General features: G+C 32.1%; 1 protein-coding gene across 1 annotated transcript in view; it reads right to left on the bottom strand.

Moving 5' to 3' along the window:
* The window catches only part of Gycbeta100B (guanylate cyclase soluble subunit beta-1-like), a 59,229-nt gene extending 50,705 nt beyond the window's left edge, over positions 1 to 8,524 (bottom strand). Inside the window, exons 1-3 of the mRNA XM_076418374.1 lie at positions 8,423 to 8,524; positions 8,276 to 8,349; positions 2,796 to 2,896 (exon numbers count right to left, since the gene is read on the bottom strand). Coding sequence (XP_076274489.1) covers positions 2,796 to 2,896; positions 8,276 to 8,349; positions 8,423 to 8,425 — 178 coding nt within the window. The 5' untranslated portion in view covers positions 8,426 to 8,524. The remainder of the gene's footprint in view (positions 1 to 2,795; positions 2,897 to 8,275; positions 8,350 to 8,422) is intronic.
* Positions 8,525 to 19,048: the final 10,524 nt, after the last annotated feature.

Raw genomic sequence — 19,048 nt, 5'->3', positions numbered from 1 at the left:
CGCTGATAACCGCTCTGGAAGTATATTTGGACAGAGCCTTTAGTAACCTTTTCTAACGAACGGAAGTCGTAAATTGGAATACGATTGACTGACTATCTATTTTTCCACTCTTACAAGGGGCACTGACATATCAATATTTTCCCACTATATGCAATTATATAATGCACATGAATCAAAAAGGAAAAATTGAAACGAAGCACGTAAATGACTCGTCTATAGTTATCAGATCATTCCGATATAACTGTACGGCCACAATACTAATTCCCAGTTAAATACAAGGCTGAGAAAGCTTAGAAAATCGGCGTCCAATGAAAGTGTCACATTACACGCTGGCGCGTTATTGGCACCTAACGTATTAATTGACTCGATTGAAACCGATAAACCTATCTAGAGCCCATCTTAGAGATGTATTCCTGGAGTAGTGGTACACATCTAAATTCCTGTTAGGCAATTTACATTATATAAACAATAAAAAATACATATTTTACCACCTCAAATACTGTACGAATGGTCGTAACGTATTTCAGTGGGCCGAATGTATGGAGCTGGTTAAATAGTGCAGTATTATTAATAGAAACAATCAGCAACACTATCTATAGTAAAAGAGCCATATTTAAGTAAACTATGTAATCACATAACATATAATCAGATTTTCTAGTTAGAAGAATGTACAACTAAATGTAAAGTAAAATATTTCCCTAAGCTATGCATATTTTTAAAGAATATCCGAATCAATTAATATGGATTTAATTCTAATTAAGCAGCTCCAGAACAGACTGTATTGCACAATAAAGAAAATCATTTATCTCGGCTCTCAGACAAATACAAGCTTCCTATCGCTTTATATAAAGAATATCAAGTAATTTGATCAAAACTGCTCACTAATTTTAATTGACGTTAATTAATTTACACGAAAATATTTTACCTGTAAAGTTTCCTTCAGTTTTTTTTAAATGAAATGCTTAGTTGATTGGAAGAAAATCACAATTATCAGTTCATAATAAATTTATATTATACAAGCAAGTATTGAAACCTATATGGACAAATGGAGTTCAATTATGGGGATGGTCTGCAAAGAGTAATATAAACAAAATACAAATTTTTCAGAACAAAGTCCTAAGTATTGATGAATCGAGATGCTACAGGTCTGATTACTTGCACCGATTGTGAGTTAGAAAATCAAAATAATTGCAAGGTGACATAAGGATAAACTCCATTCTCATGTAAATATTGAAGTAATACTACGTACGTGCTTAAAAGAACCAAAGTATTTCTTCTTGTGTAGTGATAGTGAGGTGTATTTAATAGAGAATCAGCACTGCTAATACAAATTGTTACACCAAAGACTAATATTGGGCTAATGGGTCCCTACTATATATATATATATATATATATATATATATATATATATATATATATATATATATATATATATATATATGTATGGAGGGATATATATATATATATATATATATATATAGATTTAACACTGAATTTATTATATACATTTATTTATAACAATTAATCCGTAGATGTAATAAAAAAAGCAATACACTTATATTTAGGTAGCGATAAAACTTGAACAGGGATTAAAATCACCGATTAAAAACCCTTGGAGACCGCGTAGAGACTGCCAAGAGTATTTCTAAGACGGGCTAATCTTATATCATAATTAGTTTATGTTCTCTTTGAGGGATGTAGAGCATCCTTCCACAGACTCTTAGGTAATATATGATTTAAATGGTGCACAGTTAACCCACGAAGTTTTCGAATGGAACTCCCAGACATTGCTTTTAAAAGAATACATTTTTTTAAACTATATAATAAAATGGACTTATTTTAATATGATTATTTGATGAGATATGCATATTCGAGAAGAAAGCCAATATAATCAATGGTCACTCATGGTCACTCGTGTTAAGACAACAAAAGTTGATTGATGAAAAAGGCAAACCTTGGAATAAAAATTGATAAGGTTTTATTAGACATAAAATTTTTTCAAACTTTTTTAAAAGCAGATATATTCTTCTTAATGTTAGAAATAGAAATGGTTAATAATCCTTTGGGTTTGTATAAACACGATCAGGAACATTGAAGAAGAAATTGACAAATTACTGAATTGTGAACAAATGTTAGATAGAATGAAACTTTCTGAATATAGGATTATGATTCAGAGCTGAAAATTTCCAAGACAGGGTGATGAGAGTGGAAACAACTATAGGCGAGATAAGTAATATACGATAACTGTAGGAAATCTTATTGTAGATCGTCAAGGTTTTATGTACAAACATATATGTGTAATTGTTCAAAATTTACATAAGCATTTGGGTGAAATCTTTGAGAAGAAAAATAATACTAATTTTTTGAAGATATGGCAAATGCATTAGATATAATGCTGTATTAAACCTAGTTTCATCAAGAAAACTTATACACCTCCTAGCCGAACAAACTTAGGATATATAGTGATAACAAAATTACTTTGCAAGAAAAGACTGTTCGGAAGGAAATATTATATCTTAGAATTTTATTGTATGTCAAAGCCAAACTTGCCAATACTGCGATATTTTGACGTCATCAATTCAGGTGACGTGCGTTCACTGTTTTATTGAACGGACTAAATAAAAAAAAACGATTTTCTACTTTATTCTATATATTATTTTACTTTACGGTGATGGCTTAAAACAATCTCAAACTCCCTCTTGACAAACGGAATTTTTAAACATTTCATGGCAAATCCGGGACGCACTTAAGCTTAAAAGTAGGAGAAAGTTTTTTATTTGTTTCTGTTTACTTACTTAAAACTTCGACGGCGGCCGAAATTAAATTATACGTGAGCTCGTCTTCGTAGATTTGCCGTACAAGGAATTGGCCCTCCATCTGAACTTCGGCGTTCTTCCTGGAAAATTTGATAATGGATCAGGGTTGACGGGGCAAAGTTTACTAAGTAAATTTGACGAAATTATTTTACCATACGTATCTCTTCGATATTATTTCGTGGAGAACTTTTATACTGGAATATTAAATATTTGGAGAGGAACTGAATTACTAGGGGGCGAGAAGTGAAAGTTGATAAACGAATTAGAGACTGACAAAATAAATTATTGCCAACGATTATAATAATCGAAACGTTCTTTGTTTCCTGGCGGTTTCTTTTGTTAAATTTTAGGTCGGGGATAAAGTATTTTCGGAATCTTATAATACATGTCTTTAAAATAGCATTTATTTTTAGAGGATAGGCAAAATAAATGAACTGGTGACTGCCTTGTTGGCGAAATTCGATCACAACTTATTAGTTATCAAGTTAATCATGTTTTTCTCATAATAAAGTAAAAGCAATAGTTTAAAAAATATGTTTTAACAGGTCAATTGAAAAGTCCCCGGCAAAATTAGTTTTTTTATTCAACATAATTCCCTTCAAGGGTGATACACTGATTATAGCGATCCTCCAACCTTTCTATATCATTTTTGTATTACGATTTGTCCTTTGCTTCAAAATAGGCCTCAGTTTCGAGATATGAGAACAGGAAATAGTCTCAGGAGGTTGAGGAAGGAATTCAAAGCCCAATTCATGGATTTTTGCCGTCGTTTTCACTAACTTGTGACACGATGCATTGTCTTGATGAAGCAGCACATTCTTTTTCTCCAAATGCGGTCGTTTTTCGGCGATTTTGTCTTTCAGACGGTCCGATAACGCTATGTAATAGTCACTGTTGCTGGTTCTTCCCTTTTCAAGGTAGTTAATAAAAATTATTTCACGCGCATCCCAAAATACAGACGCCATAACCTTGCCAGCCAAATATTGCGCCTTCCCAAGCTTTGGAGCGGGTTCATCGTGTGCAGTCCACTCGGATGACTGTGGATTGGACTTCGGAATGAAATGATGGAACCATGTTTCATCCATTGTCACACATCGACGCAAAAACTCGGGTTTATTGGGCTTGATCATCTTCAAACACTACTCCGAATCATCAACTCGTCGTTGTTTTTGGTCAAAAATGAGTTCGCGTGGCACCCACTTTGTACAGAGCTCTCTCATATAAAAAATACCTAAATATTCGTGAATGATATGATGTACACGTTCAGCTGATATCTATAGAGTGTCCGCAATAAGAAAAGATGCTTCACTCAAAATGCTATTTTTCACAAAATAATGATCCGACAGCCGACAAATTTATACACGCATTTTTGATGGTTAGGGCTAACTAAAAAACATATATTTTAATTCCAATAGCGCCATCTATGTGTCAGGCCGGGGACTTTTCTTATTTAAAAAAAATTCGCAATATATAAAATGAATATTTGATGAATATAGTTACATATCTTCCTCTCCTATGTGTTCCTTGTATGTAAATTATGTTTTTATTTTTATTTTAACACCTGCATGTTTTCATTATTATATTTATATATTCGTATGGTATTTATTTTTTATCCACATTTCTCAATTAACATATATATTGCAAAAACAATAAATACACTAGGCTGATTAAAAGAATAATATATTTACCTATATTTTTAAATAACAGATTCAAGATATTATATAATTGCAATGCCATTCTTTTATGCAGTTAAAATTTAAACATTCAGATTTCAAAAGATTTCTTTAGTTATATTTTGTTTAAAACATTAATAGATATAAATAAATAGAGCGCAGGTTCACCGAGACCATTTATGATAATGAACAGTCAAGCAAACTTCAGTTTCAGATTACATTTATTAATTTTTGGTCGAAAATTTGGATGTTGAAGGTGAATCCAGCTATGGCTGGTAATAAACAGGCCACACCAACAGATTTTATCGAGCTACGAAACTATATATAGATTTTAAAACAGTTTTGAACTATTTATATTGGAATGGATGCCAAAGAAAGCTTAACCCTAGGGCTTCACGTTAACTATGAGTAAAAAATGTAGAACTTCAAAACTTTATCTCGGCAAACTCTTGATCCAAACTCATGATTGAAAAAACCCATGAATCGTCAGAATTAATGCCAAACAATGTTATCCTAATAATAGGTTTGATAGGGGTTTAAAGGAATTGTTCATCATGAAGTATTCAGTTCAGTTTCAATGATTCAGTTTCTTGCTTAAAAACCTTCAAAGTTCTACAATGACATAATTATGATTTTACCAAGTGTCAAGTACTCAATATAGTCAAAATAGAAACAAATTTAAGTTGCTGTTGTATGTCTTCTTTGAGTTACTTATATTAATTGAAATATTTCCTATAAAACCACACCTTTATTTAACTAAATTTAGTAAATTTACTTAATCAAATATCTTGAAAGCGTCAATTCTTAAATAAAATATTAATTATTTTTCAGTGATGTAGAAAATAAATAGAAAAAGCTATAGAAATTGTGGGTTATATTATGGGTTATCACTAATCAAATAAAGGCACAATTCGAAAATGCTCAAACAAATTAAATTACAATTTCCCGATGGCAGAAATATATTAAAATGTTAAATTATATCAAACTGAAAATAAATTTATTGATAATTATAATTAATATATTAAATGAATTTTAACTACCAGGTAGAACTTCCATTAATAAAATATATATAATTATGCAAAAACTAAGTTATATTTCAAACAAAATTTTACTCCCAAATATAATTTCGTATAGAAAATAGAAATAAAATATATTGTAATCATAAATATGAAATATTTGGAGCGATATTTATTTAGTATACTAAAATTTATTAATAATTTATATTATAAGCCATATATTTCTTATTTTATTAAAGTTGCTATTAAATATATATTAAAATTTAAAATTATTTTCACCAAAGTAACATTAGCTGTAGTAGAGGGTATTTTACATATCCTTTTGATTGCCATTTCCGTTCAGCATGTTTATTGAAATCTTGTAATAATAATCTTAGGATCTATAATTACCAATGAATCAAATAACAGCTCAATTGAAAAGACCCCGAGACACAGGTGGCGCTACTAGAATTAAATCAATATGTGTTCTAGTTAACCCTAACCATCAAAAGGTGCGTTTACAAATTTGACAACTGTTGGATCATTAGTTTATAAATTATAGCATTTTGACTGAAGCAACTTTTGTTATTGTGAAAAATATGGAGAAAATAAATTTGAAGCAAAATCTTGGCTTGGTGCCGAGTTTCCGACACTGCCGAGGAAAATCTACCATCAAGGATGTAGATGATAGCAATGAAGACGGTGAATACAGTGGAAGCCCAAAAGAGGTTGTTACTGATGAAGCATTTAAAAAATCCACAAAATGATATTGAATGACCGTAAATTGAAATTGAATGAAATAGCGGACACTCTAAAGATATCAACTGAACCTGTATATCATATCATTCACGAATATTTGGGTATGAGAAAGCTCTGTGCAAAGTGGGTGCCGCTCGAGCTTAATTATGATCAGAACAATGACGAGTTGATGATTCGGGGCAGTGTTTCAAGATTATCAAGCATAATAAACCCGAGCTTTTGCGTCAATATGTGACAATGGATGAAACATGACTCCATCATTTCACTCCGAAGTCCTATCGATAGTCATCTGGACTGCACACGATGAACCCGTCCCAAAGCGGGGAAAACGCAACAATTGGCTGGCTAGGTTATAGCGTCTGTATTTTGGGATGTGCATGGAATAATATTCATATACTATCTTGAAAAAGGAATGACCATCAACAGCGACATTTACATAGCGTTATTGGACCGTTTGAAGGACGAAATCGCCGAAAAACGGCCGCATTTGAATGAACATTGAAATGAAATCAAAAATTTCATAAACTCTTTTACAGTGTCATAACAACACAATGGTTCAAATAAGAATAAATTCGACAATATTTTCGACAGTATTTAAAATATATGTAAAATATGTTACACATTATTTGATATAGTCAAGTAAACTTGTTGGGCATATATAAAATATATTATGAATTAATAGCCTTCCTAGCATTCTTGATAACTCACCTCAATTATTTTCTATTCACTTTATGTATTTATTATATAATATAAATGAATGTTGTCTTCATAGAAAGAGTGAATCATATTCCATTTAATTATGAGAATTGTAACTAATTTAGGAAGGTTTAGTACAAAACCGTATATGAAAAACTTGAAATATAAATTTAAAAAGAATTTGAAATATATGTATATAGGCAATAACAAAATAATTCAATAAGCTTGTTTCTACTTTCTCTTTACTTTGTACCCAGTAAGAAAATTAAAAAATGCCTAATTTTATTTTGACTAATTGCATATATTAAATATATTTATTATCGAATAGTAATAAGCTCTAGTTTAGCAATTTTTATTTTCTTATTTTTAAGCCCGTTTATAATATTCTTAATAATTCACCTCAATTATTTTGCAACCTCTTAATGCATTTATTACATAACATATCTCAATGGTATTTACATAAAAACGGTAAATCGTATTCAATTTAATTACTAGAATTGTAAATATTTTGGTAAGGTTTAGAACAAAACCATTTGTGGATAGTATTTGTTGATATTTTTTAAAGATAATTATAATATATATCTAAAGAATTACAAGACAATTCAGTAAGTTTCTATTTCTACTTTCTTATTTACTTTCTTCCAAGTGAGAATATTTAGAATTTACCTTTTAAACTTTCTGTTTACTTATTGCATATACTTAAAAAATGTATTATTGAATAGTTCTTTATCTTACATACATACTAACCTTTATCTTAACATTCTCTGTTTGTCTGTTTTAGAAGACTCCTTATAGGAATCTTAATAACTAACCTCAATTATTTTGTATTCTCTGAAAACATGTCTTATTGAAAAAAAAAACTGAATGCTGTCTTCATAGAATAGATAAATCGTATATATATATATATATATATAATTTTTTGGAACAAAAGCAAAGTTAGTAAACGATGCTTGGAACATATTTCAACAATAGATAGAGTAAGCTTAAGTTCTTTTTGTTTTCTACACTCACTAAGAATATTTAAAATAAATATATTTTTTATTTTGCCTGGTCGTTTATCCATTTTTTTTGTCAATTTTATAAGGCTTACATTTATAGTATTTTTGGTAGGTAACCTCAATTATTTTGTTTTCTGATAATGCATTTCTTACTGAGATTAAGTGAATGTTGTCTTCATAGAAGAGGTGAATCATATTTAAACTAATATAATGAATAATTATGAAGGTGAAAATAGAGTCGTATATTAAAAATAATAATATATAGTTATTTAAAATAAAACCCTTTATAAATAATTTGTTAATGTCATACAAAATATGTTAATTATTCTAATACTTACTTTATTTTTTCCCATGTTTCCTCGCCAAACGTTTTTATTACCAGAAGCTCCAGGGCATAGTTGACAAAACCATACTGAAAGAAAAGAAAAACATCGAAATAATTAGAACTACCGTTATCGGCGCATCAGCTGTTGATCAACCGATACCATTTTGATCCAAAACAAAACTATCCGACGACAGATCGGTGAGTCTGGACTACTGGCGGGAAACTAAACCGTCGGTTCCACACCGTCTTAGCCCGTATAAAGGGATCGATTCCCATTGGAAAGCATGCGCGCGAAATTAACGGCAGAGGACGGCGGGGCAAGGGGGGCAGGTCCTGTGTCGTCTTGGCCATCGAAATTTTTCTCGTAAATTATTAGATACTCTTTTTTACGGGTCGATCGTAAAGTGGAGTTATTCAAGGAGAATATGGCGTGTCACCGAAGAATTGGACCTCTTTTATCGCCCAAGATAGGAATAGTGGCATATTTTTATTTTATTGCGTTAATGGACTTGTTATTCAGAGGGTGGTTTTTTCAACTTTTGCGGGCCGACCCCGTTACAAGCTCCACTATGACGGGAATTAACTTCTTGTCTATTTTTTGTAACTTAAGAGAATTGAACAGAAACACGCCACAGCATTTTGTTAGTATTTATTTGCGCCATCTTTTGGATACTTTATCCTTTGTTTCATGACATTTGTTTAGTTTTTATAAACAGTTCTAATATGTCATAGCAATTTAAGTTAATAATTATAATAATAAGGTAATAATTTATATCTCGAATAGAAAATGACTTAGTTTCAATTTTTTTAAGTACATTTGTTTATGTAGGTTTAAACCAAATTTATGATATTAGGCTGTAGATTTTCTGAGATTTCTGAGAGGAAACAGAACAAAATGGTTTTTATAAGCTAAATGTTCACTCTTAAGAGAATTTTGTTGTAGATGATGGTTTAGAGAGACTATGGTCTTAGGTAGAGCCTTAGTTATGATATAACAGGTCACTCGAAAATTCTCCAGCTTGACACATGGATGGTGCTACTAGAATTAAATCTGTAGCGACCGCTAAAACCCTTTAGGCCATCACACCTTCACCTACAGCAAGTTCAAAGGTTGGCAACGCCGGTGGATTAATACCATGCGGTACAGCGCTGGCGTACTTCCTTTACCTAACTTAATTTCCTGCCCATTCTCCTGTCGACCACATGTATCAGTTTACTATCGCAATAAACAAGTATTTCTTCAATAAGTATTTTTAGTTCTCGTGCAAATTCTTTCCAAAAATAGTAGTGACTGTTCGGACAAACAATCGTATCGACAGCCACACATTCCGACCAACCGACCGAACAGACGAACATTTCTACAAATCCATATGTTTTAGTTAGCGCTAACCCTCAAAAGATGCGTGTATAAATTTGACAGTTGTCGGATCATTAGTTTGTGAATTATAGCATTTTGAGTGAAACAACTTTTGCTATTGTGAAAAAATGGATAAAAAGGAATTTCGCGTGTTGAAAAAATATTGCTTTTTGAAGGGAAAAAATACAGTTGAAGCAAAAACTTGACTTAATGGCGAGTTGCCGGACACTGCCCCAGGAAAATCAACCATCAAGGCTTAGTATGCTAAGTTTAGACGTGGTGAAATAAGGACCGAGACGGTGAATGCAGTAGATGCCGAAAGGAGATTGTTGCCGAGGAAGACATTTAAAAAATCCATAAAATTATTTTGAATGACCGTAAATTGAATTTGAATAAAATATCAGACACTCCAAAGATATCAACTGAACGTGTACATCATATCATTCACGAATATTCGGGTATTAGAAAACTCTGTGTAAAGTGGGTGGGTGCCGCGCGAGCTCACTTTTAACCAAAAACAACGACGAGTTGATGATTCGGAGCAGTGTTTGAAGATGATCAAGCTTATTAAACCCGAGTTTTTGCGTCGATATGTAACAATGGATGAAACATGGCTCCATCATTTCACCCCGAAGTCCAATCGAAAGTCTTGGGAAGACGCAACAGTCAGCTGGCAAGGTTTTGACGTCAGTATTTTGGGATGTGCATGGAATAATTTTCATTGACTACCTTGAAAAAGGAAGGATCATCAACAGCCACTATTAAATAGCGTTATTGGACCGTTTGTTTAATGAAATCATTTGAAGACAAAGAAAGTGCTGCTTCACCAAGACAATGACATCCACTGTATTCTCCAGATCTGGCTCCTAGCGACTATTTCCTGTTCATAGATTTCGCTAGGAAGAAATGTTCGCCGAATAAAGGACAAATCGTACTACAAAAATGGTATCGAAAAGTTGGACGGTTGCTATAGTCAATATATCACCCTTGAAGGGAATTATGTTGAATAAAAAAAACTAATTTTGCCAAAAAAATATGTTTTACTATGGTAGACTGGTGACTCTTAAATTGACCTGTTACTGCATATTTTTACCAGTTGTTGTCGCTAGTTAAGACACGCGCAAGCACCTAATATTTTTAATCATATAATAATAGCTATAAAGATTAGAAAATCGATTTCTTTTATGTTGGATATCATACCCGAACCTCCATATAAATGTTACTCCTGAAAATCAGTTTATACCTTTTAATTATACCTTATCCGTTATCCATCCGTTTTTTTTTTCCTAGACAGACGTTTAGCTAAATGGCAAAACATTCAACGTACTTTACCCATATATCAGTAGAAACCATCAAAGTTTCTCGACATTCATCGTCTGTTGTCCTTCCGCTCTAGTCTAGGTATTAAAACTTTCAGAGCCCAATTCCGTTACAAAAAGCTGTAACTTTTTCGAGGAAAAAAAAGCTCTACAGGAAAAGTTCCTAAAACACCCCCATTTCTCTCGTTTTTTTTCACAAAAGGGTACCTTCGCCTAAAAAATAGCTCAACACGTAAATGCACGGAGGTAAAAGTTTGCCATAAATAAGGATCAAGTTAGCGTGTCTTTCGGAGTTAGAGAAATAGTTGTAATGGCGAGAATTGTTATTTATTTATGGTGAGAAATCGGTTAAGAAATTTGTTACTATCTCTAAATAGAGTGAAACGTCCTACGTATAAAAATATTTTGTTGAAAGATATCACTAAGTCGCCTATTAAGAAATTCCTTATAATATACGGTTTATCATATCTCCATTTACATCTCTAATGAATTTTTCTGGCAAGAGGGGGACTCCATTATATTGTTCTTGTTCAAAGTAACTGATTAGATACGCAATCTGTTCTGTCTGCTATTAAAATAATGGTTGCCGGTTTATAATCTCTTATCACTGTTGTTTTGAATAATATTGCATACGTTTGACAACCGGACGACTTCGACAGGTTAGTTCGGTTATACGTTCGAACTTATCAGACACTGCGTTTTGTTTCTTTGAACTAGTATAAAGTGAGAAGGAAAATATTGGCTGATTCTAAAATGAATTTACAAATGTCGGTAGGCAATACATTAAACATCTTAATGACGTATCTACAAAAAAACTTTGGATAGACTATAGCAAACCATAACCATAACTTAGAGGGCTCTAAAGCCACATAGTATGCTTAATAATACAACAGTCACTACATATATCAACTCTGTTCTTGGTGTATGTTTACCCGACCACAACTAGGATACCATTCGTATTGCTCTTAGCAAACAGTTATGTCATATTTGACATATATGTCATTATTTTTCACTTGATTTTCACGCTATCGAATTCTATTATTATCTATCAAAAATACTTACATTGGCATGAGTTACGCACGAAATTAAACACCAGTTTAAATTGAAAACAACATCACGCTATGACATTATTACGGTATATATTCTTAAAAGTCTCCAAAGACCCTTGGTTACATAACCAACTTGTTTAGTGCTTGCATTCGGTGTAGTTATGTACCTGATGCAGGGAAAACTGCTGAAGTCATATTTATACCAAAACGTGATGAAAATATATATGCTGTCGAATCGTCTATCTCTTTACTACCAGTTATGGCTAAACTCTTTGTATCTCCTCAAACCTATTGTCGAACGAAGGAAACTGATACCATCTCGCCAGTTTGGTTTTAGGAATACCGATTCCAAGAACTTCCTTTCCCGAAGTGGTACAGGTTTTGACAGTGTATAATATGAAGGCATTTTATATAAAATAAAATCACCTGCTATTAAAATTTTATTTGATTAATTGATACTTTGTGTGAAATATAAAGGAACAGATTTATAAACTATGGCGTGAAGGAAGTATATTGGGACCAATACTTTATCTCCTTTACATCAGTGATCTCACAATACTATATAGCACAAGTACTACCCTTGGCGATGATATGACAATAATAGCTGCAGCTGAGACTGTATAGAGCTCGACCCGGTAATTATAATCTTCCCTTGATGAAATTTTCTATCTGGACTAAGGTAAGAAAGAATGGTAATCATGGTAATCAAATTAAATGAAGCGAAATCTATTATATGGAAATAAGATTTGTTGTTTTTAAATTTCTATATCTGAAGTAAAATGTTCGAATCTAAAAGTGTAAACAAAATTCGACTGTCGTCCTTTTATGTGTCGATGACTTTAAATGCAAATAAGAATATATTTTAACGAATTTTACTTTTCATGTATTTACTTATTTAGTAATTGATATATTGTTACTTTTAAAAGTCATTAATAACTACGCAATATTTTAACAGAATCAGTTAACAGCACGAGAAAATATACCAACATTTTTAGATCTTTCTTCATTATATATTACTGTGTTTATAGGGACTCATTGGCGAAAGTATACATGGCCAATGAGCTAATTTTTTTCACAAACATATATTTTAATGTACTTCTGTACAATGCCGTGAAATTGTTCCTTTGGTTTCACATAGTAATTACAATTATGTATATTAATAAATTTTTATATTAGGCTATTGGTAAAAATTAAAAAGATAAACAAGTGACAAGTAGAAAAATATATTAACCTCTAATTTGTTGATTAGTTTAATGGCGAGATACGGTCCTTTAACTCTTGACTGAAATACAGTTCTCGCTTAAATTTTATACCATAAGTAATCTATGTTTTATTCTACTAATTATATTTACAACTAATTAACGATCAACGATTAATTTAGAGCAAACCAATATTTGTAATGTTTTTAATAATGTTTTGTAATGTTTAATATATATATATATATATATATATATATATATATATGTATAAATTGGACAATAATGGAAAATAAGTAAAATTTTGTTGTAACTAACTTAATAATCATTACATAGTATTGAAAATAAATAAGATCAGAGGACAATATACTGGTACAAAAGACAAGATTAAATTTTGTGCTAGTACACTTTAAAATTAACCAATAGCAAGCGAAACTAAAACTCAGCAAAAAAAAATAATGGGGCATATACGTGTATATAGCAACGATATCGCCGAAAGATGGATGCCCTATCCTCTATGCGTATAAATTCAGTATACCCTATTCTATACGGATAAGGATTCTTTTCTTAGGCTTGTTAAAATTGTTTGGTCGACTGTGCCATAAAAGGCCATGGTCTCTCACACACACATACGACAAAGCCGAAGTGTTTTTGTTCTTTGTTTTATACAGGCGTACCTTTAAATAAAATGCGCTCGTGTTCGCGATCTCTTCAAATGGCCTGGGCCCTAGCCTTCTCCTCCAGGCCCAAAATTGATTTTTTACATGTGCTTATTAAATAATAAGGATTTTTTATATCGAGCGTATATTAGGTATATTGGATTTTTTTTGGTTGTTTCATTTGTTATTGTAATACATTAGGCGAAAAGTTATATTCACGTATCGTCGAAATTATTAAATTTATAAGAAAATAATTTAAAATAAAAGCATTCGCGTTACTTCATATTTAAATGATTTCATTTAATAGGTATTCAAATAAAAATGTTTGCCTTTTAAAGAGAAAATCTATATACAAACCAAGCTAGATTTTGTTATTCAACAAAAATGTTACTTGCGTATAACTCAGTTGATCATTTTTACAACAATACGTCATTCAATTTTTTGTCGAAATTGATGTATGAGTGACATGCGGTAACATATTATGCTGTTTTGGTAGCTCGCAATGTACTACAACTTCTGGTATCACGTATACAGCAATACTTTATGCTAACGAATATTATGCATCCATATCCAAATCCAAATCTGGATGTCTTCTAGAGTGGATATTTTGTTCTTCGAATGGCTTAATATGTTCACTTTTAATTGTCAATCAAAATAAGCTGCAGAAAACTCTCCTTCATTTGCTTCCAATATAACGGGCATGTTTTCCAAGCTATTGAAATGGCTCTAAATGGCATTTTCGCTCCAGTGGTAGCTATTTCCTAACAACTATTAATTCATCAACTCATTGAGATAACAATTCATCTTTGAGAGGGAACGTCTATCACCAAATAATTTTTTCCCATCGGTATCAATAAGACCTTTTTTTAAAATGTTGAAACCAAAATTGCTAATTAGGATATGACGAAGCAGCATCTTCATCTGTCTCCAAAACTGTTTGATCGGCTTTATCAGTAGATCGTTTTAAATCATACAACAATTAATTAAAATCAAATAATTAATTTATAGCTTAATTTCATGACTAGCCTCTGTGTTACTTCAACTCAATAATACTAAATGGAAAATTATGATTTCATGTAGAGAAATGTCAAAACTATCCATTTTAACAGTTGTTTGCATCGATTTTGCATTTATTTTTATATTGATTTACTTGATAATTGATGGCTATTAGGTGAACTATAAAATCCAAAATATTCAACATCAAAGGGATGTGGTTAATAAATACATATATAATGGTGAGAGATAATCCGGAGACAATTCGTGCCGCTGAAAGCTCCTTCAGGAGAAATTCATGAGCATAGTGGCCAGTTTGAAAACATGTAAATATAGACAATTTACGTCTGCTAATATTGTTAATATTAAGGCCCTGGTAAACTCTTCACCTCGCATAGTTTACTTTTCTTCATCAGGTCCCACCCAAGCTAAATAGCAGAGTAGCAAAGATTATAAATCTGTGTTCCAGAAAAAGTTCTCCTATAAGGATCACTCATAAAAATTAAGTACTAGGAACATTAAAGCCATCAACTAGGAAAAACCGCAACTACTTTCTCGCCAGCGTTATCTATTTGTATAGGACTTTCCGCTAAAGAAAATATATTTGACAGTTCTCCTCGAGAATATACGAGCTTTTTCCATCCGAACGTACGGGACATGGATAAAACAAAAGACGGAAGCAATATTGTCTTATTGTGTACATGCGAAAGGTCAGAAACATTCCCGGAATAGTCGGCAACGGGATCCTAACAAGGAACGAAAACCCTATTCGAGAAAAAAAGTATTGTGGGTTTAGCGTCACGGAAAGCACGAGAAAAAAAACCGTTCCTGCTAATACATTGCTGCCGAACGTACATATGTACGTGTGTGTCTCCTTATTTTGCCTCCTATTGAATTTTGGTTTAACGGCTTTACCATCTCGGAGAAATTAAATCACGTGTGTTTGGAATTCGTTATTTTTCTGCGGCTTTTTGACTGACTTTATTACCTTCGTACCGTTCCGAAGCTAATTCGAGAACGGTGCGAAATTCGTTCCAGGTCCAAATGTATGTTTCTTGTTCAGGCCTTGTTAGATTATACGTAAGGAAAAAAGGAAATCAGTTTTGACGCAACTTTACTTAATAAAACCGATTTTTTGTGGATTCTTAACTGCATACGCGTAACATTATATTTTTGTTTTCTTCGTAATAAAAATGTTCATAATAAATCACGGTATGATACGCCCTGAATATTTATCAATTTTTTAAATACCCTGAAGTTAGTCAATCTCTGTTTTGATTTCACTTTTTGATTTTTTCCTACAAATAATGTATATTTTTTTATTATTATTTGTTTGTTGATAAACCTATAAATACAGAAGCTGATCAAATAATCGTTATCCTTGTTGAATTATAAATATTCAGTTCACACTGCAATAAATACTTTAAAAAGACAGCAACCAAAACATCGTGTTTATCTTAACAATTTTTCATATAAAACATTGTCAATTTGGTTTTTGGTGAAAAATTAACAATGGATCATTAATTTTAGTCCAAAAGTGATCAATAAAATTAGGAATAACGTCTTCCAATGCACAATGTATTTAATAAATCAAGAGTTGAGAAGGGAAACACAATACGATTACTAGGCAATGAGGTAAACTGTTCTTCTTTTGTATCAACGATTTAGAAACTCGCAATGTAACTGGAGAAACGTTTTTAATATCAATGATTTTAGCAACCGTGCGATCGTAAAATGGAACTGCACTTTCGCTTACTTCATCAGGCATTGCAGCTAAGCTATTGGAAGAGCTCAATCAGCACTAAAGCTGTCGTTGAACATGCAAACTAACGAAATTCCAACTGGCAAACTCTTTAGGAATTCTGGAATAGTCAAAGTGTTACAGCAAAGCAAATGTATGGTAAATTGATGAATGTACAATGTTATAAAAAAACGTAGATATAGATGTTTGAACGCTGCAATTCGAACACGTATTTATAAAGACAATATATATCTGCTAATATTGGTAGTATTAACTACGAATTAACTAACTAAGCTGACCCAGTTGCATACTGCTCTTTAGGCAGAAAAAGATTTTATTATCTCTGTTGCAAAAAAAAGGTCTCCTATAAGGATCCTTCGTAATAATTAAGTACTAGGAACATTAAAGGTGTCAATTAGAAAAAACCGCAACTTGTTTCCGGCGTTATATATTTGTATAGTATTTTGCGCTAAAGAAATTATAATTGACAGTTCTCCTCGAGAATATACGAGCTTTTTCCATCCGAAGTCACGGGACATGGATAAAACAAATGACGGAAACAATATTGTCTTATTGTATACATGCGAAAGGTCAGAAACATTCCCAGAATACTCGGCAACGGGATCTTAACAAGGAACGAAAACCCTATTCGAGAAAAAAAGTATTGTGGGTTTAGCGTCACGGAAAGCACGAGAAAAAAAACCGTTCCTGCTAATACATTGCTGCCGAACGTATATATGTACGTGTGTGTCTCCTTATTTTGCCTCCTATTGAATTTTGATTTTACGGCTTTACCATCTCGGAGAAATTAAATCACGTGTGTTTGGAATTCGTTATTTTTCTGAAGTTTTTTGCCTGACTTTATTACCTCCGCACAGTTCCGAAGCTAATTCGAGAACGGTGTGAAATTTTTTCCAGGTCCAAATGTATGTTTCTTGTTCAGGCCTTGTTAGATTATACGTAAGGAAAAAAGGAAATCAGTTTTGACGCAACTTTACTTAATAAAACCGATTTTTTGTGGATTCTTAACTACATACGCGTAACATTATATTTTTGTTTTCTTCGTAATAAAAAAGTTCATAATAAATCACGGTATGATACGCCCTGAATATTTATCAATTTTTTAAATACCCTGAAGTTAATCAATCTCTGTTTCGATTTCATTTTTTGATTTTTTCCTACAAATTATGTGTATTTTTTTATTATTATTTGTTTATTGATATATCTATAAATACATAAGCTGATCAAATAATCGTTATCCTTGCTGAAGAATAAATATTCAGTTCACACTGCAATAAATACTTTAAAAAGACAGCAATCAAAACATCGTGTTTATCGTAACAATTTTTGATATAAAACATTGTCAGTTTGGTCTTTGGTGAAAAATTAACAATGAATCATTAATTTTAGTCCAAAAGTGATCAATAAAATTAGGAATAACGTCTTCCAATGCACAATGTATTTAATAAATCAAGAGTTTAGAAGGGAAACACAATACGATTACTAGGCAATGAGGTAAACTGTTCTTCTTTTGTATCAACGATTTAGAAACTCGCAATGTAACTGGAGAAACGTTTTTAATATCAATGATTTTAGAAAATGGAATTGCACTTTCGCTTACTTCATCAGGCATTGCAGCTAAGCTATTGGAAGAGCTCAATCAGCACTCAAGCTGTCGTTGAACTTGCAAACTAATGAAACTCAACTGGCAAACTTTTTAGGAATTCTGATAGTCAAAGTGTTGCAACAAAGCAAATTTATGATAAATTAATGAATGCACAATGGCATAGATATAGATGTTTGAACGCTGCAATTCGAACACGTGTATATAAAGACAATTTATATCTGCTAATATTGGTAGTATTAACTACGAATTAACTAACTAAGCTGACCCAGTTACATACTGCACTTTAGGCAAAAAAAGATGTCATCTCTGTTCCAAAAAAAGAAGTTCTCCTATAAGAATTCCTCATAATAATTAAATACTAGGAACATTAAAGGCATCAATTGGGAAAAACCGCAACTACTTTCAGGCGTTATATATTTGTATAGTATTTTGCGCTAAAGAAATTATAATTGACAGTTCTCCTCGAGAATATACGAGCTTGTTCCATCCGAAGATACGGGACATGGATAAAACAAAAGACGGAAACAATATTGTCTTATTGTGTACATGCGAAAGGTCACAAACATTTCCGGTATAGGCGACAACGGGATCTTAACAAGGAACGAAAACCCTATTCGAGAAAAAAAGTATTGGGTGTTTAGCGGCACGGAAAGCACAAGAGAAAAGGGCCGTTCCTGCAGAAACATTGCTGCCAAAGGTACATGTGTACGTGAGTGTCTCCTTATTTTGCCTCCTATTGAATTTTGATTTTACGGATCTACCATCTCGGAGAAATTAAATCACGTGTGTTTGGAATTCGTTATTTTTCTGCGGCTTTTTGACTGACTTTATTACCTTCGTACCGT

Source organism: Rhynchophorus ferrugineus, unplaced genomic scaffold (genome assembly GCF_030347505.1).
Source record: "Rhynchophorus ferrugineus isolate W39M unplaced genomic scaffold, kcgeb_rfMv2 rfM11, whole genome shotgun sequence".
NCBI lineage: Eukaryota > Metazoa > Arthropoda > Insecta > Coleoptera > Curculionidae > Rhynchophorus > Rhynchophorus ferrugineus.
Note: the sequence above shows the minus strand (reverse complement) of the source record. Positions and strands in the feature narration are given on the sequence as shown.